Here is a 26718-nt window from a genome sequence, read left to right as displayed (position 1 = left end):
CTTCATAGAACGTGTTTGGTATTGTCCCTTCCTTCTCAATTTTTTGGAAGAGTTTGTGAAGGATAGGCACTAATTCGTCTCTGAATGTTTGGTAGAATTCATTTGTAAATCCATCAGGTCCTGGGCTTTTGTTTTTGGGGAGGTTTTTGATTACCATTTCAATTTCGCTAATTGTAATTGGTCTGTTTAGGTGTTCTATTTCTTCTTTATCTAGCTTTGGGTGATTGTAGAGTTGTAGGAATTTGTCCATCTCCTCTAGATTGTTAAACTTGTTTCCATATAACTGTTCATAGTAGTTACTGATTATTCTTTTGATTTCTGCTGTGTCCGTTGTGATTTCTCCTCTTTCATTGATGATCCTGTTTATTTGTGCTTTCTCCCTCTTTTCCTTTGTGAGCCTGGCTAGGGGTTTGTCTATTTTATTGATTTTTTCAAAGAACCAGCTCTTGGTTTCATTGATCTTTTGGATTGTTTTTTTAGTTTCAATTTCATTTATTTCTGCTTTGGTTTTTATTATTTCTTTTCTTCTACTGGTTTTGGGGTTTTTTTGTTGTTCTTTTTCTAGATCTTTGAGCTTCGAGATTAAGTTGTTTCTTTGCGTTCTTTCTTGTTTCTTGATGTGAGCTTCTATTGCTATATATTTTCCTCTTATTACTGCTTTTGCTGCATCCCATACATTTAGGATATTGTTGTCCTCCTTGTCGTTCAATTAAAAAAAAATTTTTTTTTTGAGTGGGATATTTATCAATAATTTTAATATACTTTCGTGTTTACCAAATTTCCAATGAAAAACATTTAAATTTTATGTTAAAATGTTATTTTTTTTCTATTTCTTTTTTTTTTTTTTATAAATTTTATTGTTATATTCCCCATACAATTGCAGCCCCCCATTCTGACCCCAATCCCTCCCCTCCCGCCCCCGCCCCCCTAAAAGTGTCTCTGGTTCATAGTTTTTTGTTGATTTTGATTTTCACTTTCTTATAGTTATTCATTTTCCTGGTCCCTTATTTAAGTTTTCTAGATTCCTGCTATGAGTGAGACCATCCGGTATTTTTCTTTTTCTTTTTGGCTTATTTCGCTGAGCATGATCCCTTCCAGCGCCATCCATGTTGCAGCAAATTGCATGTGTTTATCTTTTTTGAATGCTGAGTAATATTCCATGGTATATATGTACCACATCTTCTTGATCCAGTCATCTATTTTTGGGCATTTGGGTTGTTTCCAAAGCTTAGCTATTGTAAACAGTGCTGCTATAAACATAGGGGTGCAGGTGTTCTTTGGAATTGATGTTTCTGTGTCCTTTGGGTAAATACCTAGGAGTGGAATTGCTGGATCATATGGAAGCTCTATGTTTAGTAGGTCCAGAAATCTCCACACAGCTTTCCACAGTGGTTGGACCAGTTTGCACTCCCACCAACAGTGCAGAAGAGTTCCTTTTTCTCCACACCCTCGCCAGCATTTGTTGTTGCTAGTTTTTTTAATATGTGCCATTCTCACTGGTGTAAGATGGTATCTCATGGTAGTTTTGATTTGCATTTCCCTGATGACAAGTGATGTTGAACATTTTTTCATATGTCTGTTGGCCATTTGCATTTCCTCTTCAGAGAAGTTTCTTTTAAGCTCTTCTGCCCATTTTTTGACTGGATTATTTTCTTTGTTGTTGTTGAGTCTCATCAGCTCTTTGCAGATTTTTGTGATCAGTCCTTTATCATTAGTGTTGGGTGCAAAAATGTTCTCCCAGTTGGTGGGGTTTCTCTTTGTTTTTGTTATTGTCTCTTTTGCTGTGCAAAAGCTCTTTAATTTGATGTAGTCCCAGCTGTTTATCTTTGCCTTCACTATCACTGCTTTGGGTGATGTGTCTGTAAAGATGTCTTTGATTTGCAAATCATGTAGTGTTTCGCCTATATTTCCTTCTATATATTTTATGGTTTCAGGTCTTATGTCTAGTTCTTTAATCCATTTTGAGTTGATTTTTGTGTATGGTGTGAGGTGGTTGTCAAGCTTCATTCTTTTGCATGTAGCGACCCAGTTTTCCCAGCACCATTTATTGAACAAACTTTCTTTGCTCCAATGCATAGTCTTTGCTCCTTTGTCAAAGATTAGTTGACCAAAAATCTGTGGGTTTATTTCTGGATTTTCTATTCGATTCCATTGGTCTGTATGTCTGTTCTTGTTCCAATACCATGCAGTTTTGATGATTATGGCTTTGTAGTATAGTTTGAAGTCTGGGAGTCTGATGCCTCCATTCCCTTCTTTTTTTTTCAGGAGAGCTTTGGCTATTCGGGGTTTTTTGTGATTCCATATGAATTTCATCAATAATTGTTCTATTTCTTTGAAGAATGACATTGAAATTTTGATTGGAATAGCATTGAATCTGTATATTGCTTTTGGAAGGATGGCCATTTTAATAATGTTTATTCTTCCAATCCATGAGCAGGGGATGTCTCTCCATTTCTTTGTGTCTTCTTCTATTTCTTTTAACAGTGTTTTATAGTTTTCTTTGTATAGGTCCTTTACCTCTTTTGTTAGATTTATTCCCAAATATTTGATTTTTTTTTGTTTCAATAACAAAAGGGATGGTCTTTTTGATTTCTTCTTCTTCAGATTTATTGTTTGTGTATAGGAAGGCTACTGACTTTTGCGTGTTGATTTTGTATCCTGCCACTTTACTGAACTGATTGATGAGTTGAATTAGCTTTTCTGTGGAGTTTTTGGGGTTCTCTATGTATAATATCATATCGTCTGCAAATAGTGATAGTTTGACTTCTTCTTTTCCTATTTGGATTCCTTGGATGTCTTTCTCTTGTCTTATTGCCCTGGCTAGGACTTCCAGTATTATATTGAAAAGCAGTGGTGAGAGTGGACATCCTTGTCTTGTTCCAGATCTTAATGGAATTGCTTTCAGCTTTTCACCATTGAGAATGATACTGGCTGTTGGCTTGTCATAGATGGCCTTTATGATGTTGAGGTATGTTCCTTGTATCCCAAGAATTTCAAGGGCTTTTATCATGAATGGGTGTTGCACTTTGTCGAAAGCTTTCTCAGCATCTATTGATATTATCATATGGTTTTTATATTTCTTTTTGTTGATGTGTTGGATAACGTTGATTGATTTTCGGATGTTAAACCATCCTTGTGCCCCTGGAATGAATCCTACTTGGTCGTGGTGAATTATCTTATGGATACATTGTTGGATTCTGATGGCTAATATTTTATTGAGGATTTTTGCATCAGTGTTCATTAGGGAGATTGGCCTGTAGTTTTCCTTTTTTGTGTTGTCCTTGTTCGGTTTTGGTATTAGTGTAATGTTGGCTTCATAGAACGTGTTTGGTATTGTCCCTTCCTTCTCAATTTTTTGGAAGAGTTTGTGAAGGATAGGCACTAATTCGTCTCTGAATGTTTGGTAGAATTCATTTGTAAATCCATCAGGTCCTGGGCTTTTGTTTTTGGGGAGGTTTTTGATTACCATTTCAATTTCGCTAATTGTAATTGGTCTGTTTAGGTGTTCTATTTCTTCTTTATCTAGCTTTGGGTGATTGTAGAGTTGTAGGAATTTGTCCATCTCCTCTAGATTGTTAAACTTGTTTCCATATAACTGTTCATAGTAGTTACTGATTATTCTTTTGATTTCTGCTGTGTCCGTTGTGATTTCTCCTCTTTCATTGATGATCCTGTTTATTTGTGCTTTCTCCCTCTTTTCCTTTGTGAGCCTGGCTAGGGGTTTGTCTATTTTATTGATTTTTTCAAAGAACCAGCTCTTGGTTTCATTGATCTTTTGGATTGTTTTTTTAGTTTCAATTTCATTTATTTCTGCTTTGGTTTTTATTATTTCTTTTCTTCTACTGGTTTTGGGGTTTTTTTGTTGTTCTTTTTCTAGATCTTTGAGCTTCGAGATTAGGTTGTTTCTTTGCGTTCTTTCTTGTTTCTTGATGTGAGCTTCTATTGCTATATATTTACCTCTTATTACTGCTTTTGCTGCATCCCATACATTTAGGATATTGGTGTCCTCCTTGTCGTTCAATTCAAAAAATTTTTTAATTTCTTCTTTGATCTCCTCGTTAGTCCAGTGGTCTTCCAGTAGTGTGGTTTTTAATCTCCATGAGGTAGGAAAGTTCCTTGCCTTCTTTTTATGGTTTATTTCTAGTTTGATGCCTTCATGGTCAGAAAAGATGGTTGATATGATTTCAATCTTGGTGTATCTGTTGATGTTTGTCTTGTGCCCCAGTATGTGATCGATCCTGGAGAATGATCCGTGTGCGCTTGAGAAAAATGTGTACTCCGTTTTTTTGGGGTTTAGTGTTCTATAGATGTCTGTTAAGCCCAATTGCTCTAGGTCTTTATTTAGAGCTTTGGTTTCTTTACTTATTTTTTGTCTTGTTGATCTATTCATTGTTGATAGTGGTGTGTTGAAGTCTCCCACTACGTATGTGTTTTCTCTGATGTCTGTTTTCAGAGAGGACAACAGTTGTCTGATATATTTTGGTGCTCCTTCGTTTGGTGAGTATATGTTAATGAGTGTTATTTCTTCTTGAAGTATTGTCCCCTTGATCATAATGTAGTAACCATTGGGGTCTCTTTTTATCTTTTTGAGTTTGAAATCTGTTTTATCTGATATAAGTATAGCTGTTCCTGCTTTCTTTTTTGGTCCATTTGCTTGTAGGATTGTTTTCCATCCTTTAACTTTGAGCCTATTTTTATCTTTTGTAGCTAAATGTGTTTCCTGGAGACAGCAAAAGGTTGGGTTTTGTTTCTTAATCCAGGCTGCAACTCTGTGTCTTTTTATTGAAGAGTTTAGTCCATTTACATTTAGAGTTAATATTGATATGTTAACATCTGTATTTGCCATTGTGTTTGTCTTTCCTTTGATTTTATTTATTTATTCTTTTAATAACTTTTTTTTTTTTTGGCCTTCTTTCATTGTTATTCGTCGCTCTGAGGTTCTGGCTTTAGGACTCCTTGTAGTATTTTTTGGAGTGGGGGTTTAGTTGCAATGAAATTCCAGTTTCTGTTTGTCTGGGAAGGTCCATATTCTTTCTTCAAAGAGGAAGGAGAGCTTTGCGGGATAGAGTATTCTTGGTTGGCATCTGTTTTCTTGGAGTCTGTTGACTATGTCCCTCCACTCTCTCCTTGCCCGTAGTGTTTCTTCGGAGAAGTCTGATGTCAGCCTGATTGGTTTTCCTTTGAATGTTATCTGTTTCTTCCCTCTTGCCAGCTTCATTATTTTTTCCTTGTCCTGGATTCTTGGGAGCTTTACTATTATGTGTCTTGCTGTATTTTTTCTTTCGTCGTGGAAGTTTGGTGTTCTTCTTGCTTCTTGTATATCAATTTTCAGCTCCTTCTTCACATTTGGGAAGTTCTCTTCAATTATCTCTTTGAATATATTCTCTGTTCCTACATCTCTCTCCTCTCCTTCTGGTATTCCTATAACTCTTATATTTCCTTTCCTCATGGAGTCAGATAGTTCCCGAAGTCTTTCTTCGTTCTTTTTCCTTCGTACTTCTCTTTCCTTTTCTGTTTTGGTTCTTTTTATTTCTGTGTCTTCAAGAGCACTTATTCGTTCTTCCATTTCATCAGTTCTGCTTTCATTGCTTTTCCCAGAATTCTTTAGTTCTTCCACTAATTCTTTGATCTCCTGCATTTCTTTTACTTCCCTCTTTAGGGACTCAATTTCATTCTTCTGATCGTTGATTATTTTTCCCTTATCATTGTTTTCCTTTATGACTTCTGTCAGTTTTTAAATCACGGCAATTTTAAATTCTCTTTCTGGAAGGCTCAGAAGTTCTTCCAAGTTACTGTCATTGCAATCTGGGGGCTGGTTTTCTTTTTGTGGTGTGCTTTTTCTCTGGAGAGTTGCTAGGTTGCGTGTGGTTCTTCTCCTCCCTACTGTCTGTTTTCTAATTTGCCGTATGCGTTGGGACACTGTGTTGTTGGGACTGGCCAGCATCTTGGGTGAGCTTCTCTGCTCCCCTCTGGTTCCTCCAGGAGTCATCTGTCAGTTTCAAGCAGTCTTTATTGGAGAAAGGTCCCTGTCCTAAAATGTCGATGTGGGGACACACTCCCCTGTGCGCCTGGTCTGCCCTGGCGGTAGGTTCCTGCTCCCCTTCTGGGCTTGGACTGCAGGCCAGAGGGGGTCTGGCGTGGGTGAACTTCCCCCGCTCACCTCTGGCTCCTGAGGAAGCCTTCTGCAGGTAGTCTTTACTGAAGAAATGTCCCTGTTCTAAAACGGTGATGTGGGACACACTCCTTGCGTGTCCGGTGTCAGGCACACTCTTCTGCGTGCCTGGTCTGCCCTGGCTGTGGGTGCTCGCTCTCCCTGTGGGCTCAGACTACTTGTTCGGAAGGGGCCGGGTGTGGGCTAACTCCCCAGCTGGCCACTAGCTCCTTCAGGAGCATGTGCTGGCTTCAAGTCGCTAGGTGGCGCCAGAGATCTCTCCTAGAGCCCTTGGGGAGCTGATTTTCCACCCCGTGGGACAGGGAGCAGAGCAGGGATGGTAGGGTACACCTCAACGGCTTTGGGTGCTGTGTCTGCCTTGTGCCCCACCGTCGTGGGGAACCCACGCCCCTAATTTCGTGCCCCGGGTCTCAGTTCCAAAGCCCTCAGTTCCAGGATGCGGGCTGTAGCCCAGTTCAGTGGCGCGGAATGGCGCCTCTTGCACCGCTCCCGTGCCTGGGCGCCTGGTTCCTGCTTACTCAGGGAGGGACCTTCACCTCAGTGAGGACCTCCGCGTGTCTCCCCGCAAGCCTAGGTCGTCTCCCAAGCCTAGGTCGCAGGCTCGGGGACCTGGGCAGCCGCTATCCGGGTCTGCACTTGCTTTTCAAGCGAGCCAGGCACGCCCTTTTCCGCGCAAGCTTACCGGCAGCCCGGGCTGTGTGCGTGTCTCCCGCGGTCTTTGTTCTTCTCTAATGGCGCCCGGAGCCGTTCGCTCCCCGCAGCGGCGAATCCTGCAGGGTTCGCCTCAGCTCCCGTTCACGGGGTGTGGTGGCTGCAATAGTTCCTTTCCACTCACAGTCCCGCTTGCTGCGTCGTTTGTTCTTGGTGGCCGTTTTGGTTTGTTGTTTCCCTCCTCTCTGCCGGTCGGAGAGTGCCGCCTCTGTGGGCGGGGGAGGGGAGCAGGGTTCTGCGCTTCCCTCCCTTCTGGTCCTCTTTTATGGCCACTTTCTTCTTAGGGCAGTTTGCTGGAGTCACCTGTTTGTTTATCTTCCGTGTCCCAGTTCTCACTGGGACCTGCCGCTTTTCCTCCCTATTAACTTTTTTTAATGGGAGATCTTACTCGCAGCGTCTCCTCGCCGCCATGTTGCTCCGCCCCTTCTTGTGTTATATCTTTAATAACATCTTGTAGCTTTCATTGTATAGGCCCTGTGCCTTCTTGATTTGGGTAATTTTTAGGTATTTGATTCTTTGTGAAGTGATTGTGAATGAAATTAATTTCTTAATTTCTTTTTCTTCCCATTCATTGTTTGTAGGTAAGAATGCAACTGATTTTTGTGTGTGATTTATAACCTGCTAGTTTGTTCTGTTCATTTCTTGTTTCTAGTAGGTTTTTGGTGGAGTCTTTGGGTTTTTCTCCATATAGTATCATATCATCCGCAAGTAGTGATAGTTCACATTCTCTTTTCCAAACCAGATACCTTTTATTTCTGTTGTATGACTGTTCTAGATAAAACCTCTAATACTGAAGAAAAGAAAGCTGTTGCCAGAGGGCATCCTTTAATGGAATGCTTTCATCTTGTCAACATTAAGTATTACACTGACTATTGATTTGTGACATATGACCTTTATTATGTGGAGGCTATTTCCTTCTACTCCTATCTTGTTTAGAGTTTTTATCATAACTGGGGGCCAAATCTTATCAAATGCTTTCTCTGCATCTATAATATTACCATATGGTGTTTATGTTTACTTTTGTTGATGTAATGTATTGCATCAATCGATTTACTTCTATGAAACTACCCTGCATTCCTGGGATAATTCCCACTTGGTTATAATGTATAATTCTGGTAATGCGTTGTTGAATTTGATTGCCAGCATTTTGTTGAAGATTTTCACATCAATATTCATCAGAGCTACTGGTCTGTGGTTTTCTTGTTCTGTCTTCTTCTGGTTTCAGTATTAGCATAATTTTGGCATTGTAAAATGTTCTGGGGAAGCATCCCTCTTCTTGGATTTTTAGAAAAACTTTGAGCAAGGTGGGTGTAAGTTCTTCTTAGAAGGTTTGATCGAATTGCTTGTTTGGGGGGAAATTTTTGGTTCCTGTTTCAATTCCCATGCCTGTGATATGTTTATTCAACTTTACTTTTTCTTCCTGGTTAGTCATGGTAAATGATATTGTTCTAGAAATTTGTCCATTTCCTCAAGATTGTCAAATTTATTGGCATATAGTTGTTCATAGTAATATTTTATGATTCTTTGTATTTATATGCCATCTGTGGGAATGTCCCCTTTTATTTATAATTATGCTTATTAATGTTTCTCTCTTCTTTTGTTAGCTTATCTAGAGGTTTACTGATTTTGTTTATGTTCTGAAGAACCAACTCTTCATTGATCTTTTGTATGGTCTTTTTGATTTCTATTTCATGTATTTCCACTCTTATGTTACTTCCTTCCTTCCACTAGCTTTGGGTTTGTTTCTTCCTCTTAAGTTGCTCTAGATGTAATATTGTTTACTTGGAATTTTCTTGCTTACTAATATGGACCTGATTTGTAATTATCTTTCCTCCTTCTAAGACTGCTTTTGCTGCATCCCATAGTTTTTGATAGTTTGTTTCCTCATTTGCATTAGTATCAAGGTATTTTTTGAAATTTCCGTATTGAGGGCCTCCCCTCATGGCTCAGCGGTTGAGTGCTGGGCTGCAAGGCTGCCCATAGCCTCTGCAGCGCCGGTTCATTCCCTGGCCACAGGTGAGGGTCCCACAAAAAAAAAAAAAAAAAAGAAATTTCTGTGTTGAATTCCTCGTTATTTCAATAGCTATTAAACAACATAGTGTTCAGGTCCATGTATCTATGGTTTTTCCTACTTTTAAATAGTTGATCTAGTTTTAAGGTAATATGGTTAGAAAGAATATGGTTGGTATGATTTCAATATTTATAGTTTTATTGACAAATATTTGTATCCCAATAATGGTCTTGAAAATATTCAGTTTGCACTTGAAAAAAATGTATATGCTATTTTGTTGTGCAGTGTTCTTAGATGTGTTTAAACCTATTTGGTCTAACTCTTCATTTAAGGCTATTGTTTCCTTATTCATTCTGTCTGGTTGATGTGTGCATAATTGTAAGTGGCATAAAAATTCACCTAGTATTATTGTGTTGTTGTCAATCTCTTTATTAATATCAGTCTCGTATATCTTGGTGCTCTATCGTTTGATGCACATATTATTTTTAAAGATTTATTTATTTATGCATACAAGAGCTGGGGTACAGCCAGAGATGGGGGGGGGTGAGAGGATTCACCAGAGACAGAGTGGGGAACAGAACAGGCAGACTGGCCGAAATACACTGCTGAGGGGAGCAGCAGGCGAGACAGGAGAGCTCTGCTTCGCCATGTGGATTGTTCCCTGGCTGGCCGGGGATTGAACTTGTGCTGCAGAGGCTGCAGACTGCTTCATAGTGCGGTGCTTAACCCCTTGCGCCACCAGGGAGTCTCCAATGCACATATATTTATAAGTATTATTTCTGGGCCTCCCCGGTGGCGCAGCAGGTTGAGTGCTGCACTGTGAAGCTGTCCGCAGCCTCTGCAGCATGGGTTCGATTCCTGGCCAGTCAGGGAAATACCCCCATGGAGGGGCAGACCTCTCCTTCCTCACTCGCTGCTCCCCTCAGTGGTGTCTTTGGTCTGTCTGCCTGTTCTGCTCCCTGCTCTGTCTCTGGTGAATTCTCTCACCCTCCGGCGCCTCTGGCCTGTACCCCAGTTCTTATATAAATAAATAAATCTTTGCTTTCATAATTTCAAATAAATTTAAAAAAGATTTTCAAATAAATCTTTGCAGCAATTCCACTCCTAGGTGTTTACCCAAATGACACAGACACAGTAATTCCAAAGGGCACCTGCACGCCTATGTTTATAGCAGCACTATTTACAATAGCTAAGCTATGGAAACAACCCAATTGTCCAAAAATAGATGACTGGATCAAGAAGATGTGGTACATATACACAATGGAATATTACTCAGCAATCAAAAAGGTAAACACATGCAGTTTGCAACAACATGGATGGAGCTAGAAGGTATCATTCTCAGCGAAATAAGTCAGAAAGAAAAAGAAAAATACCAGATGGTCTCACTCATAGCAGGAATTTAGAAAACCTATATAAGAGACCAGGAAAAAAGACTAATCAATCAAAATCAACAAGCAACTATAAACCAGAGACACACTATGGGGGGGGGATTAAGGAGGGGCAGGGAGAGGAAGAACTAGAGTCAAAATAAGGGGGTGGGGGGTGCAACTGTATGGGGAATATAACCAAAATGAAAATGCATACATTGTACAAAGATGAAAAATGATGTAAGAATTACATAAAATAAAATATAAATAAATAAATAAATCTTTAAAAAATAGAAAAGTGTTATTTCTTATTTCTTGTATTAGGCATCTAATCATAATGTAAAGTCCATTTCTATGTCTTATTACCTTTTCTTTTTGAAAAAGATTTATTTATTTATGCATACAAGAGCTGGGGTACAGGCCAAAGGAGTGGGGGCTGAGAGGATCCACCAGACATAGAGTGGGGAGCACAACAGGTGGAAATACTCTGATGAGGGGACCAGTGGGTGAGACAGGAGAGGTATGTTGTGCCATGTGGGTCACCTCCCTGGCGGGGGGATGGAACTTGCTGCAGTAGCTTTGGATAGCTCAGTGGCTGTGGATAGTGCTGCAATTTAACCCCTCACACCACCAGGGAGGCCCCTCTTATTACCTTTTTAACTGGACATCTATTTTATCTGATATAAGTAGTTATCCCTGACTTTTTTGCTTTGTCATTTTCTTGTAGAATTGTCTTCCAGCCTTTAACTCTAAATCTGTGCTGTTTATGTAGGTAAGATGGGCTTCCCATAAACAGCAGAAGTTTGAACTTAGTTTTGAAATCTTCTCAGTCATTCTATACATTTTAATGGTGAATTCAAACCAATTACATTGAAAGTTATTATTGAGGCCTACATACATATTGCCATCTTGTATTTAAAATTTTATTTAGCTTGTCTTTGTCTTTTTAATTTTTAACCTTTTATGTTTTGTTTAGGCTCCATTTCCACCACCTCATATTTTACATTGTTGATTTTTATCTGATGGTTAGTATGTCATAAGTTTATTTCTGTGGTCTGTTTGACGTTCTGATCTCAAACTCATTTTGATGGGCTGCATTGTTTTTCTTCTCTTCTTCCAAATTGTGTAATTTAGGTGCCTGTTAATTTGTTTGTTTGTTCTGGAATTTGTTTGTTGTTTGTTTTATAATAGTCCCTTTAGTACTTCATGTCCAGCTTGGTGTTTATAAATTCTTTCAATTTGTTCTTTCCAGTGAAGTTCCCTATCTTTACTTCTCTCTTGTTTAATAGTTTGGTGGGATAAAGCATTCTGTACCATAAATCACTGTCTTTGAGTACATTTTAATATATCCTGCCATTTTCTTTTTGCCTGTGAGATTTCTACTTTAAAGCCCATGCATTATCTATAGGCGTTTCTTTAAAGGTTGATTTTCATTCGATTGGTGTTTTTAATATTCTGTCCTTGTCACTGATTTTCAGCTTCTTAATTATAAAATGTCTTAGAGTGTTTTGGTCAGATATCATTTTGTTTGGAACTCTTTGGAGTTCTTGTATCAGGACATCTGGTTCATTTCCCAATTTGAGATGGTTTTTAGTAATTGTTTCTTCGATTAAAAAATTTTTTGCCTGGCTGGGAATCGAACCCACACTGCAGAGGCTGCGGACATCTTCAAAGTGCTGCGCTCAACCTGCTGCGCCACCGGGGAGGCCCCACCAACTGGGAGAACATTTTTGCACCTAACGCTAATGATAAAGGACTGATCACAAAAATCTGCAAAGAGCTGATGAGACTCAACAACAACAAAGAAAAGAATCCAGTCAAAAAATGGGCAGAAGAGCTAAAAAGAAACTTCTCTGAAGAGGAAATGCAAATGGCCAACAGGCATATGAAAAAATGTTCAACATCACTTGTAATCAGGGAAATGCAAATCAAAACTACCATGAGATACCGTCTCACACCAGTGAGAATGGCACATATTAAAAAAACTAGCAACAACAAATGTTGGCGAGGGTGTGGAGAAAAAGGAACTCTTCTGCACTGTTGGTGGGAGTGCAAACTGGTCCAACCACTGTGGAAAGCTGTGTGGAGATTTCTGGACCTACTAAACATAGAGCTTCCATATGATCCAGCAATTCCACTCCTAGGTATTTACCCAAAGGACACAGAAACATCAATTCCAAAGAACACCTGCACCCCTATGTTTATAGCAGCACTGTTTACAATAGCTAAGCTTTGGAAACAGCCCAAATGCCCAAAAATAGATGACTGGATCAAGAAGATGTGGTCCATATACACCATGGAATATTACTCAGCATTCAAAAAGATAAACACATGCAATTTGCAGCAACATGGATGGCACTGGAAGGGATCATGTTCAGCGAAATAAGCCAGAAAGAAAAAGAAAAATACCGGATGGTCACACTCATAGCAGGAATCTAGAAAACTTAAATAAGGGACCAGGAAAATGAATAACTATAAGAAAGTGAAAATCAAAATCAACAAAAGACTATGAACCAGAGACACTTTTTGGGGGGTGGGGGGCGGGAGGGGAGAGACTGGGGTCAGAATGGGGGGATTGCAATTGTATGGGGAATATAAAAATAAAATTTATTATTTAAAAAATAAATAAATAAACAAACAATAAAAAAAAATTTTTTTTTGCCTTTCTCTTTTCTTCTTGGTGTCCCCATTAAGACCTCCATGGGGCCTCCATGATATGGATGTTTCTCTTTTGTTTAATCCCAAAGAATTCTTATACTGTGTTCATTTTTAAATAGCTTTTTCCTCTTCATTGTTCTATTTGTGTGTTCACCACAACTGTGCTTTTAAGTTCACTAATACTCTCCATTACTTGTGTTCGTCTACTGCTGAGGCCCTTTATTGTATTTGGTTATAGTATTTTTTAGATCCATTAGTTCTAGTTGTAGGAGTCTCATATTTTCTTGATCTTTATTGTGTTCCTTTTCACATCATCCATTGTTTTTCCTAATTTAGCAAGCATGGCTCTAACTTATCTTTCAAATTCTCTTCAGGCATATTCTGTAGTTCTGCTGGAATGAGATTTCTCTCAGAGTATTTTTTTGCTCCAGCATTTGTGACATGTTCTTTTTTTTTTTTTTTAAAGAGAAGTAAGCCTTTATTTCCTAATATCACAATGAAAGCTGGCTTTGTAGGTTGCTTTTTGGTGATTAGTCAGAGAGACCAAATCCCATATCCTCATCAGACTCCTCCGACTCTTCCTTTGCTTCAGCCTTGGCTGGGGCTGCAGCAGCAGCAGGAGCAGCAGTGGTGGCAGCAGCCACAGGGGCAGCAGCCACAAATGCAGATGGATCAGCCAAAAAGGCCTTGACCTTTTCAGCAAGTGGGAAGGTGTATTCAGTCTCCACAGACAAAGCCAAGACCCGCTTGTACCCATTGATAATAGAATGGGGCACTGATGCCACAGTTGGATAGCCAATCTGCAGACACACACTGGCAACATTACGAACACCCTCCAGGAAGCGCGAGTGCAGCGTGTGCTCTGTGATGTCGAGCACCTCAGGGTTGTAGATGCTGCCATTGTCAAACACCTGCTGGATGATCAGCCCAAAGGAGAAGGGGGAGATGTTCAGCATGTTCAGCAGTGTGGCCTCGCTGGCTCCCACTTTGTCTCCGGTCTTGATCAACTGCACGTCACTCAGGATTTCAATGGTGCCTCTGGAGATCTTAGTGGTGATGCCCAAAGCCTGGAAGAAGGAGGTCTTCTCGGGCCTCAGACCGGTGTTTTGGGCTGGCACAGTGACTTCACATGGGGCAATGGCATCAGCACGGGCAGCCGCTGGCACCTTGTTGGCCAGCAGCATGTCCCTGATCTCAGTGAGGTGTAACATGTTCTTTTGTCTCTTCACTTTTTTTTTTTATGAGTTGCAAAGTGGGTGGAAAGCAAGTTGCTTTTCTTATCTTTTTTTTTTAAATGTTAATTTTTTTTTTAAGATTTATTTATTTATTTATACAGGCACTGGGTACAATCAGAAGCGCCGGAGGGTGAGAGAATTCACCAGAGCCAGAGCAGGGAGCAGAGCAGGCAGAAGGACCGAAGTACACTGCTGAGGGGAGCAGCGGGAGGCAGGAGAGGTCTGCGCAGATTGTGGGACCCTCCTCCGGTGGCTGGGGAGCAGCCGGGGATCGAACCGGCATTTCGGAGGTTGCGGGCAGCTTCGCAACCCAGCGCTCAACTGCTGCGCCACCGGGGAGGCCCTGCTTTTCTTATCTTAATAAATTGACTTTTGCCCTTTCTATAAGATGCTGGATATATGTAAAGGTTTGTTTTTTTTAAAACTCAACATCACTAGGTGTCATTTATTTCATTGACCACTGCTTTTGCATGTGTTCAGATGGCCAGGGCACCGTTGCCAATAAGGAGTGATAGGTAGAAAACAACTTAGACTGTAGGGCACCAAAAGGTCACTTGCAATGAGCATCAAGGATTCAAGCTTCCCACAGTGGTGTGGGTATCTGTGTTGTGTGGTGCTGATACACAGCAATCCTCTCTGTCAGCCCAAGTGTTGTTACATCTGTTACCAACCTCTACCTTTAAGCTGTAGTTGAGCACTAGATGCAGTGCTGACTGAAGACTATAGTTGAGACAAGGCCATAAACCAGGAATTTTCTCTTTTTCTATTATGGAGCTTTAACCTAGGACACTTGCTCCTGTTATTAAGATCAGCTCTGGTTAGTGAGAGCAATCCATTGTTGTCTCAGTTTGGCCCTGGAGAGCAATAAGGGAGGTGTCAAAAATCACAGTCTCAGGCTGCAAATAGTAGATTCTTCTATAAGGAGACACAGGTAAGTCCATATGGCTTTCCCCACAGGCTCATGTTCCTACTGTTCTAGGTTGGGCACCTCAAATTCAAACCAGTAATTATCACTTTGTACCCTTACTGCTATAGTTCTCCAAAGGTGCACTCTCTACCCTGCATGCTAACTGTGCACCCTGTGCTGATGCAGTTCCAGGTTTCCAAAGTCTCTGATGTGGGCTTGTGTCCCTATGTTAAGAATAGCATAAGGGCTCTGTATAGGAGCAGCCCCTCCCTCTAGTAGGTTGTACTGCTCCTGTATCACTCTAAACATAGTTTAACTTCAGTTTTTCCTCCTCTTTTTCTGCCACATCACTGTTCCTTATACATGTTTATCTTCCAGGGGTTATTCACTTTGGTTCATTGTAATTTGATTGTGACGATGTGGATAAAGTGTGCCCATAGTTTTCCCTTTACCATCATTTTCCTGAAATCACTCTTTTTTCTATTTATTTCTAAATCTATATATTTTGCATCATTATTCATTTTTGTACAGTTTGCTCTCTCCTCTCAAGTGTAGTCCCTATAAAATTCCCATCCGCGAACCATCACCATAGTCTCTTGTGTTCTTCCCAGCCCTGTTTTATGCCCTCTCCCTTCCCCTCCCCTGCAGAATATCTCTGATTTACAGTTGCCTGCTATTTTTGTCTACCCCTCCTGAATCCCTTATTCCCCCGATCCCCTATATTCCTCCTATAAGTGAGTACATCCAATATTTTTGTTTTTCCTTCTCACTTATTTCACTGAGCATGATCCCCTCCAGCTCCATCCATGTTGCTTCAAATGACATGAGTTTATCTTTTTTGATTGCTGAATAGTATTCCATTGTGTGTATATACCACATCTTCTTGATACAGTCATCTGTTTTTGGGCATCTAGTTTGTTTCCTTGTCTTAGGTATTGTAAATAGTCCTGCAATAAACACAGGAGTGCAGGTTTCCTTTTGAATTAATGTTTTTGTGTCCTTTGGGTAGATTTCTAGGAATTGCTGTTAACCCCTCTTTTTTAAAAAAAGTTTTTTTCTACTTTTTCTAACTGTATAATATTTTTAAAGATTTATTTATTTATTTATTTATTTGTTTGTTTGTTTGTTTGTTTATATAAGCACTGGGTACAGTCAGAAGCGCGGGAGGGTGAGAGGAATTCACCAGAGCCAGAGTGGGGAACAGAACAGGCAGAGTGACAAAATACACTGCTGAGGGGAGCAGCGGGCACGGCAGGAGAGGTGAGTCATGTGGGACCCTCGCCGGCGGCTGGGGATCAAACCAGTGCTGCAGAGGCTGTGAGCAGCTTCGCAGCCCAGCGCTCAACTGCTGCGCCACCAGGGGAGGCCTTAACTGTATAATTTTTAATGTTCTAGTTTCTTTTTTTTTATAATTTATTTTTAAACATTTATTTATTTATTTATACAAGCACTGGGTAGAGTCAGAAGCACGGGAGGGTGAGAGAATTCACCAGAGCCAGAGCGGGGAGCAGAGCAGGCAGAAGGACCGAAGTACACTGCTGAGGGGAGCAGCGGGCGGCAGGAGAGGTCTGCGTGCCATGCGGAACCCTCCTCTGGTGGCCGGGGAGCAGCCGGGGATCGAACCGGTGCTGCAGAGGCTGCGGGCAGCTTCGCAACCCAGCGCTCAACCACTGCACCACCAGGGAGGCCCAATGTTCTAGTTTCAAGTTTCCCTGCTTTCTCCATTCTGCTATTGAGATCATTCATTAAATTTTAAAATTTCAGTTATTATATTTTTTTTGGTAGGAGAAAAGGTGTGCATATTTTTTTTTAACTTTTTAAAATATTTTATTTTATATAATTTTTACAACATTTTTCATTTTTGCACAATGTATGCATTTTCATTTTGGTTACATTCCCCATACAATTGCACCCCCCTTTATTTTGACCCTAATCCTTCCTCTCCCCTTCCTCCCTCCCCACCCCAGTATTGTGTCTCTGGTTTATAGTTGATTGTTGATTTTGATTTTCACTTTGTATTAATTAGTATTTTTCCTGGTCCATTATTTAGGTTTTCTAAATTCCTGCTATGAATGAGACCATCTGGTGGCACATATTAAAAAAACTAGCAACAACAAATGTTGGCAAGGTTGTGGAGAAAAAGGAACTCTCCTGCATTGCTGGTGGGAGTGCAAACTGGTCCAACCACTATGGAGAGCTGTGTGGAGATTTCTTGACCTACTAAACATAGAGCTTCCCTATGATCCAGCAATTCCACTCCTAGGTATTTACCCAAAGGACACAGAAACATCAATTCCAAAGAACACCTGCACCCCTATGTTTATAGAAGCACTATTTACAATAGCTAAGCTTTGGAAACAACCCAAATGCCCAAAAATAGATGACTGGATCAAGAAGATGTGGTACATATACACAGTGGAATATTACTCAGCAATCAAAAAAGATAAACACATGAGGTTTGCAGCAACATGGATGGAGCTAGAAGGTATCACGCTCAGCGAAATAAGTCAGTTATTATATTTTTTCAGTTTTACCTGCCACTTGATTCATTATATCTTATTTCTTTGTTGAGATAGTGTATCTTTCCATTTGTTTCAATAGGGTTTGCACATACTTTTTAAGGGCACTTTTATAGTAGCAGCTTTAAAATCTTTGTCAGATAATTCCTATATCATTTTCATGCCAGCAGTGACATCTGTTGATTGTCTTTTCCCAGGAAAATTGAAAATTTCCTGGCTCCTTGTATTCTGAGTAATACATGCTCATTTGAAAAAATTCATTGCATTATATCCTGGTCACTCTGACTGTTGTGTCTTGTAACTCTGGATCCTTTTTTTTTTTTAATTAATTAATTTATTTATTTATTCAAGCACTGGGTACAGTCAGAAGCGCGGGAGGGTGAGAGAATTCACCAGAGCCAGAGGGGGAGCAGAGCAGGCAGAAGAACCGAAGTACACTGCTGAGGGGAGCAGCGGGCAGCAGGAGAGGTCTGCGTGCCATGTGGGACCCTCTTCCGGTGGCTGGGGAGCAGCCGGGGATTGAACCGGCACTGCACAGGTTGCAGGCAGCTTCGCAATCCAGCGCTCAACCGCTGCGCCACCAGGGAGGCCCAACTCTGGATCCTTTTAAAATCCTATGAGAATGTTGATATTTTAGTAGGTTATTGACTTGATTGGCTGCAAGTTCCAACCAATCAAGGGGGTTGTGGCATCAATGTCAGTTCCATTTTCAAAATCTTTGCTGTGCTATTCTGTTTTTGATGTGCCATCCAGTGGCAAGTTTGGGGCCAGGGTGGTGTCTCTGCCATACTTTTGCTCTCTAAAAGTCTATGAATTGCTGTCTAGAGTCAGATCCACACAGTTCACGAATAATTTTTTAATTCTCTTGTTCCTTTCCATTTATTGGGTTTCTCTTTTGTGGTCCTCTAGACAGAAACGTAGAGTTGTTCCTTATTTTGCTACATATGCCTAATGACTGAATCCATATCTGGAGCCAGCTGGTGAAGTACAGAGAGAGAAAAAAATTCAATATGTGCTTTATCTTCACCCCATTAGCAATCAAATTCCCTCTGATCAGACAAAGATTCTCCTCAGAAACTTTGACTCCTGAAGACCCCCATTGCAGTGATTTTGATTTTGCTGCTCTGCCTGAACTGTATCAGCTCAAAACTGCTTAGGAATGAGGCAAGAAAAATGAGGAAAAAGAAAAAATGGGATCATCCCCTATTAGCTCTATATCTTAAGATAACCCTTTCCTATTCTTCCTGCTAGAATCAGATGGCTTCTCTGGAAGCTCTTTTGTACATGGTAATGTACTCTTCAGGCTTCAGGCTGCACTGAATCTAGATTGGGGGATACTGGAAGGGAAAACGGGGGATTCACCACTGGTTCAGTTGTACTTAGGATTCTAGTATTCTTAACCATTGTCATTTACTTTTCAGAGTCCTCAGAGTCCACATGTCTGCATCTAGGTTTTATACTTGCATTTAGTGGGAGAAACAGGGTAGAGAGTGCTGATTCCATTTTTACCAACACAGTTCATTTTGTAGGATGACTCCAACCAAGGCATGCATTATGACTTTTATAGGTCCTAGACACATTTTCATTTGTGGGTCCTTCCTCCACACACACAAAAATTGAAATATATTATATATATATTATATGAATATGGTACTTATGCTTCTAATCTTACGATTACATTCATTCTTTTAAATTCAAAATAATCTAAGATAAAGATGGTTTGTGGGTCTCTAAAAGTATCAGGGATAATTGGCTCTGATTTGCTCTGGGTCTGTTTAGTGTTCCTCATGACCAGCCCCAGGCTGTCCATTTCTGGAGGAATAATGCTGAAATGATGCTGTGTTATTCTTAGCATATCATGATGATAACTTCATCATCATGGTAATAACTTATCACCTGGCTTAGTCATTGGAAACTTGGTTCCATGGTCAAGTCACTGTCTGCCAGACTTGTCCACCATGAAGTCACCATTTCTCCTTCATGTGGTTTGAGAATTTTGTGGGGGAGATATTTGAGACCATGCCAAATACTCCAGCTGTCCTTATTTTCCTAATAAGTGACTCCAGAACATAGCTATGTCACAAAAACCATTCTACTGTGGTTATAGATCTTGTGAGTCAGGAGTTCAGACAAGACACAGTTTGACTTGTCTCTGTTCCTCCATCATCTGTGACCTCAGCTGAAATGACTTGAACTATCCAGAAGTGACTCAAATAGTTAGTATCTAGAAGATTCACATTGAAGATGGCACATGGCACATGAGCTGGGGTGACTGATGTACAGGTTCCATGAGGGATTATTGCCATCAGAGACACCAACATGTGGCTTTTCCTTGCATCTTGGTCTTTTCACAGCAAGTTCACAGGGTTCTGAGAGGGAGCAATCCAGGATGGGAGTGCTCCAAGAGATAAAGGCAAAAGCTGCAAGATTTTCTGACATGGCTGTAGAGGTCACATTGTTACTGCTGCCACAATATCGATTAAGAGTGAGCCTCTGTAGTCTGCTCAGATTCAAGGGGAGGGAACTTCTCACCTGATAGGGTGTGAGAGAAGAGCATGTGTAGGGGGAGATTTTATTGAAAGCTATTTCAGAAATGCATTCTACATTTTGCAATAGTCTATTTCTCATGAAGCCTTCACCCACTAGCCTTACAGCATCTACAAAATCTTCTGTCTGAATCAATCCACACAGTAGTTTCTCTATTTCTGTTACCCTTTCTACATTTATCAGTTGGCTTTGCACTGATAGGAAGAGCTATCTCTTCTTAATCAATATGGACTCATGGATTCCTATGTTATTCAATGGGTTGGAGTCTGTTGTTATTTTTATTTTGTTGCTCTAATTGCCCCAGACTTGGTCATTGGAAGTCCCTCTGGCTGTCTCCTATATCTTTAAACATGTCACTTCGGATACTTGACTTCTCCAGTTCCCCAGCCTGGGAAACAGCCATTTGTTCGAGGAATCCTAATTCCTTTTGCTGTAGGATGGTGTTTAGAAATCAAGATTTGGGGACTTGGTGTGCTTGTTGATAATGGGATGTCATTGGTTTTAGGCCCCCTCAGTGGACAGAACTATGGAGAAAGCACACACACACACGACATACATATATATTAATTATATAGTTCTCATGGACAGCTCTAATTCCTCAGGTTTCTTTCTCACCTTCCCTTCTCCATATTCATATTTCTCTTCTTCAGCAATGAGGAAACCCTGTTTCCCACTACCCTTAATATATTTGCTCACTCCCCTTGTGTGTAACTGATTTTATGACCACACTGACTGCTCCTTGGCCTCCAACTATGTTGCCAAGGGAAGGGGTGGGAAGGGAAGGGAGAGGCAGAGAGGAGAGAGGGAGGGTCTCCAACACTTTGTGAGTTAGCCCTTCACCTCACCCCTCCCTCCCCTGCTTCTGTTGGCCTTGACTGCTGTTGCTTCCTGATACCAGCCACTCAATGGCAAGAGCCCTCTTGGCTCTCCTTGACTTACTCTCTCCCTCAGCTCATTCCTTCCTTCTCCTTTCCAATAGGAGAGTTTGTTTCCTTCCTTTCTTTTTCTTTTTTTAAAGATTTATTTATTTATGCATACAAGAGCTGGGGCACAGGCCAGAGATGTGGGGGGTGAGAGGATTCACCAGAGGCAGAGTGGGGAACAGAACAGGCAGACTGACTGAAACACACTGCTGAGGGGAGCAGTGGGCGAGACAGGAGAGGTCTGCTGCACCATGTGGGTAGCTCCCTGGACGGCCAGGGATCGAACTTGTGCTGCAGTGGCTGTGAATAGTTTGACAGGTTGCTTCTTAACCCCTTGCACTACCATGGAGGACCCCAGAGTATTTCAGCCAGGTGCAAACCTGTGGGAAGGAGCTAGGGAACAGAGTATTTATTCTATTCCCTAGCTCCTTCCCGCAGCTTTGCACCTGGCTGGTGACAACCCTCACAACTCCTGCCACAGATGCTCTCCTTTACCTTCCAGGCCCAGGGAGGGTGATAGTCCTCTCTCACTGGCTCTGCTCTGTGCCTTTTGGCTTCCTGCGCCTTTCTAACACTTAGTAAGAGTCCCTTTATTAAACTAAAGTATCATGTTTGCACATGCTGTAAAAGCAGTATGGACTCTTTCTGGCTTGCAAAGTCCTAACAAACACCTTTAAACAACTCCACCTACCCAGAGGGCACTTCTGAAATGTGAATGCAGTTGCTGCCCAAACCCACCTCCAGAGACAAATAAGGTCTTGTTACTAAGGAAGAATTAAGAACAAATCCTAGGCTCAGTGGTGGAGGCCCTGCTCTGCCACAGGTTCACCATACCACGCCCTCTGCTCCAGTCACACCAGGGAATGGCCACACACTCTCCTAGCTCCTACTTTCTGCTAGCTCTGTCTTTACCTTCTAAATGAGGCAACTGATTACCTTTTGAAATATAAGATTACAGGAAAGAATAGTTAAGCCTGATTGCCAGCACACACAAAATCCTGATTTCTAACAGATCTATTCTATTCTGAGTCAACCACATGGGCATCTACAGAGATCGCGCTCTCTCTCTCTCTCTCTCTCTCTCTCTCTCTCTCTCTCTCTCTCTCTGTCACACACACACACACACACACACACACACAGAACTATCCTGCAGTTTCCTGGGTGACAGTAGAGGTGAGGCGGCTCAGTTCTTTCTGGAAGAATCTGTCTGGGCTCTGCTGTGCTCTGGCCGTCACTGAGTCAGCTGCCCCCCAAGTACCCTGAGTCTCCTTCATGGATGGACAATGCTGAAATGCAGCCTTGTAACACTGAACCTCAGTCCCAAGAAAAGGGGCACATGTTGACCATCTCAGCTGGAGCCTTAACTTGGCAGGTTTTATCTTTTCCAATGTTGAACCTGTCTGGTAGTTCTGTGGCCCACTGGTGGGGAAGCAGAGATGGGTCTACTCCACTCACTGACAGAGAAAAGATTTGGGGACCATGTATAGGCGTGACCTCTCAAGGTCAAGGTTGATTCCGTAGAATACATCCTAGCACTGCCTCCTCATCTGATTCAATTCTCAACTTAACCCTGGGAGGGGGAGGTCATCATCCCCATTTGCAGGGGAAAAAACAGAGGCTTAGAGAGAAGTTCTCTTGCCCAAAGCGGCAAAAGTTGGGGGAGGCTGGCTGCAAATCAGCTCTTTGCTTTCTGACCCTCTGCCTTCCACACTGGCTGCTCCCAGAGGGAAGTTACCTCACTGCGTAGGCTCTCACTCCCTACCTGGCCCAGGGCAGATTCTGTGCCCTCAGCTTGGACTCTGGAAGCAGGTTTGTGCCCCTGCTGGCAGCAGATTGGCTGATGTCTCTGGCTTCCACCCCCAACTGCCACCATGATGTCATTGTCCTAGTCCAGCAGGTAAAGGCCACCCAACTGTGGGTTGCTCAGCCCATGCCTTGTCCAGTGTGCCTGTTCCCTCAGGCCCCACCTAGTGCTTTCCCAGCTCCAAGTTCTGTGACAGTGGGGGTGGGGGTGGGCGTGGGGGTGAGCAGAGTCACCATCTGGCTGTGGCAATGAGATTCAGACACATGAGGCAATTCATCAGAGAACAATCAAAGACAGCATATACTTAAGCACAAGGCTCTGCAGGGCAGATCCTGCTAGAGCTCAGGGGAGGCGGAGGGGCTGGGTAGGAGGAAGACAGATGGGTGAGTAGGTGGGGTGGGAGGCCCAGGCCCTGCTTGGGAGCTCCAGCCTCCCCCACCCCCTCCCTTGGAGACACAGAAAGAAAGCTGCCTCCCTTGCAGTATGTTCTAGAAGGTGGGAGACCACCGCCCCAGCCCGCCTCCTTGAGCAGGAGGGGGGCTGAAAGTTCTCAGGGGTGATATGGGGAGGACTAGGACAAGTTAGGCTGAGGGGGCCCACAGGCAAGGAGTGTACCCAGGGCAGGGATGAGGGGAGGCAGGGATGCAGAAACAAGGCCAGCTGGCTCCAACTAACCCCAACACTCCTCCGTTTTGAGGAGGTTTAGGATAGCATTTCAGGACTAACACATGGAGACAATTCTGATACGTATATTGTGGCACCTTAAGGTCTGAGTTCAGCAGGGGCAGGAGACCTTCTGGTGCCTGCTGATAGGCTTTGTCCTGGGCGTTATGTTGGGAGTGTCTCTACCCAGTTTCCCTGGGCCACCTACTGGTTCACAAGGAGCCTCACTCCACTCCTGTGACCCCCTGCAGATTCACAGTGAACACACCCTCTTGCTGCTGGTGCTGGTGGGCTGGAAGCCCAGTCCTAAGAGCCAGGTCAGGCTACTTGGGAGAGGCCATAGGCTGCCAGGGCTCTTCAGAATGTGTGTTCCACTTGCAAGGAGATTCAGAGACAGAGCTCCTAACCAGGTCCTGGGCCTCCCACCCCGCTGATGCTACCCCCCCACCCCCACACCTAGCACCCCAGCAGCTACCACACACACCAGATGTCCATGGATAAAAGAAAGTGGGACTCAGGACTTGGCAACAGGGTTTTAGAATTTGTGTTTATTGACACGTAAGCACAGAGGTCCCTGGGAGACCACCCTTTGGTCCCCTCACCTTGAGACTTGTTCCTAAAGAGAGGGGAAACAGTCATCTTGCCTTGGAACAAAATTCCCCTTTGTACAGAACACAACTCCCAGGAACCCCACTGATATGGGCACAGGTAAATCCTTGGCAAGGCGGGCATGGTGTGTAAAAGGCAAAGCTCTGTGCATTTGGCAAAGCTGTAGAACCTTGACGAAAAGCAGAGGCCTTCTGTGGCTGCCCCTCTGAATTACAGGTAGGATCAACCCAAAACACAGCTTATTTTGTATAGGCCCACCTGGGTTCTGTTGAGCTTGCATGGGGGCACCAGGCCTCGGAGTAGGCCGAGTTGTTCCCCCACTCCTGGTAATACTGCTGAGGTAGCCAGACGCCCATGCCAGAAATGGCACTGCGGGGCAGGGGGTGGTGGGGCTGTGCTGGCCCTGGAGAGCAGGGGGAGAAGGACTGCAGCTGAGCTTCTCCACACTGCCCACCCTGAGTCGCTCTCCATGCTGCGACACACCCATCGCCTAGTCTTGGATGTGGACAGGCTGGATGAGGGAGGCCTCAACTGCCTCTGGGAAGCCAGAAGGCTGGGAACCTAACTAGCAGCGGGGAGAGGCCAGTTACGCTCTCCCACACCTGCTCTCCTGCCTCACACCTGTGCTTTTTCTACGCCTGCTGGCTTAGGAACAGCCCTACCTGTAAAAGCAGGGCTTGATTCTGCCAGTTTTTGCGTTCCATATAAGGCGCTGGCATCTGCACCTCCATTCCTTTCCAACCCACTTAATTTAAGAATAGAAACTAATAATACTTAATCACCCTTCCTGCTGACAGTGGGGGAGGGCCTCAGCACCAGCAGCATCTCCCCAGGATGCATACAGCTCTCCCCAGAACCTCCAGAACTCAGTGCAACCCCTGTGCCTGACAGGGGAAACCAAGGTCCAGAGATACACTTGGACCTGCTCAGCACATGCAGTGGGGCAGTGGCCCAGCTGAGACTTGAGAAGGGGATCATGATTTCCTGACCAATGTCCCTGCTGAGGGACACTGGGACTGAGACTTGGAGAGGGAGCGGGCCTAGTTCAGGCCTGGTCAAGACAGAAGAGACCTCCTCTGTGCTCAGTGCCAGCATAAGGCCATTGTCCGTGCAGATGAGCAGGAACATGGGTCTCCTTGGCTCCAAGGCAAGGACCCAGGGCCGACTCCTGACAGCAGACGTTTTCCAGGCAGCCAGGTTTGGGGGGCCTCAATCCCAGCAGCTGGGCTTGGGGGTGGGTCAGCCTGGAGAGTGCCTCACAGAACCTCACCGGCAGGACTCAGATCACCAAGTGGTGCAATCCAGACCTTGGGGCGGGGCCAGTATTCTGGGAGCTCCACACTGGGCAGCAATCCAGAGTAAGATTAGCAAGAAAAGAGAAAAACAGACACCCAGAGCTCCCTCCCTCCATTAAGGTCAGGTCATGGGTAGTGGGCTGGCAGGGAAGAGTGGGCCATGTCCTACCTCGGCCCTGTGCAGCAAGGAGCTGACAAGGTTTCTGGATATTGGAAGGCAGCAGGGGCTTCAAGTTAAGCTGAGCAACACGAGGTTATCATCGGCCACCAAATGCCTCTGAATTCTGGGGACCATGTTTAGGATGCTTGTTATCATGAGCCCTTGCACAAGGTGTGGACTGCATCATAACAACTTTTTCATCCCTGCTGTGAAGTGTGGGTGGTGGTAAATGCTGAGCCTGCAGACAGGCTCCCCTGACCCCACCAAAGGCAGGCTCCCTCCCCACTGCGGGATAGCCCACTGACCTCAGGAAGGGTGGCTTTCACCTCTGCCCCTTTCCAGGGCTGAGAAGGGCAGAGGCTGCCCTCACTACAGTGGGGGTCAGCATGTGCCCCGTGCAGACTGTTCTGGGGCCTTGCTGCCAAGCATGACTGAACACCTCACAGAACCTTGGGGCCTGAGTCAAGCTTCCTCCTATTGTTCCCCACCCCCAAAATTCTCCCCTTCTCAGACACATTGGGCTCTGCCTGCAGCAGCCCTGCCCACCACTGCCAGCCCAGGTACACCCAACTAGAGACCCCTGACCTGTCTGGAGCCCTCGCCCAGCCCTGCCACCCTTAAATTTGCAGACATCATGTCTTTCCCACCTGACATGAGCTCCTTAAGTGACCCAAGCCTGGTGAATTTTGAGTTTCATCTCCTCAGGGTATGCCGGGGAATGTGGGGTTCTCTCACAGGTGGTCAGGCTGGGGACAGGGCAGACCACCATCTGCAGGGCAGACTGAGTGAGGGGGAGAAGTGTGGGTGTAAGGGACAGACTCCAATAGACCCAGAGACCCACAGGCTGCCTCAGGTCTTGCCAGAGTCTCTTAAACATGTTTCCAAACATAACCAATTTGACTACCTATACACAAGAACATTCTGGAACATTCTAGTCAAATAGCAGCAAGGACCTGCCTCATGGAGCTGGGAACCTTAGCCTAGGATCCAGCCAGAGATATGAGTGGCAGGGCCAGGCTGGGTAGAGGCCAGTGGGGCCATGGATACCTCAAATGCCCAGAGCCCTGCTGTCTGGCACAGTCCACACTCTTGGGGGTCACTCTGCTGACTATCAGTGGTGCATCACAAAGAGGCAAA

General features: G+C 43.4%; 1 protein-coding gene across 1 annotated transcript; it reads right to left on the bottom strand.

Annotated features, from left to right (window-relative positions):
* Nucleotides 1–13101: 13101 nt before the first annotated feature.
* Nucleotides 13102–14521, bottom strand: LOC311178429 (large ribosomal subunit protein uL10-like). Its single transcript, XM_084245019.1, has one exon. The coding sequence runs from the start codon at nt 14128–14130 to the stop codon at nt 13450–13452; it is 681 nt and encodes a 226-aa protein (XP_084101145.1). The 5' UTR covers nt 14131–14521; the 3' UTR covers nt 13102–13449.
* Between the last annotated feature and the right edge of the window lie 12197 nt (nt 14522–26718).

Source organism: Talpa europaea, assembly GCF_964194135.1.
Source record: "Talpa europaea genome assembly, chromosome: 10".
Taxonomy (NCBI): Eukaryota; Metazoa; Chordata; class Mammalia; order Eulipotyphla; family Talpidae; genus Talpa; species Talpa europaea.
Note: the sequence above shows the minus strand (reverse complement) of the source record. Positions and strands in the feature narration are given on the sequence as shown.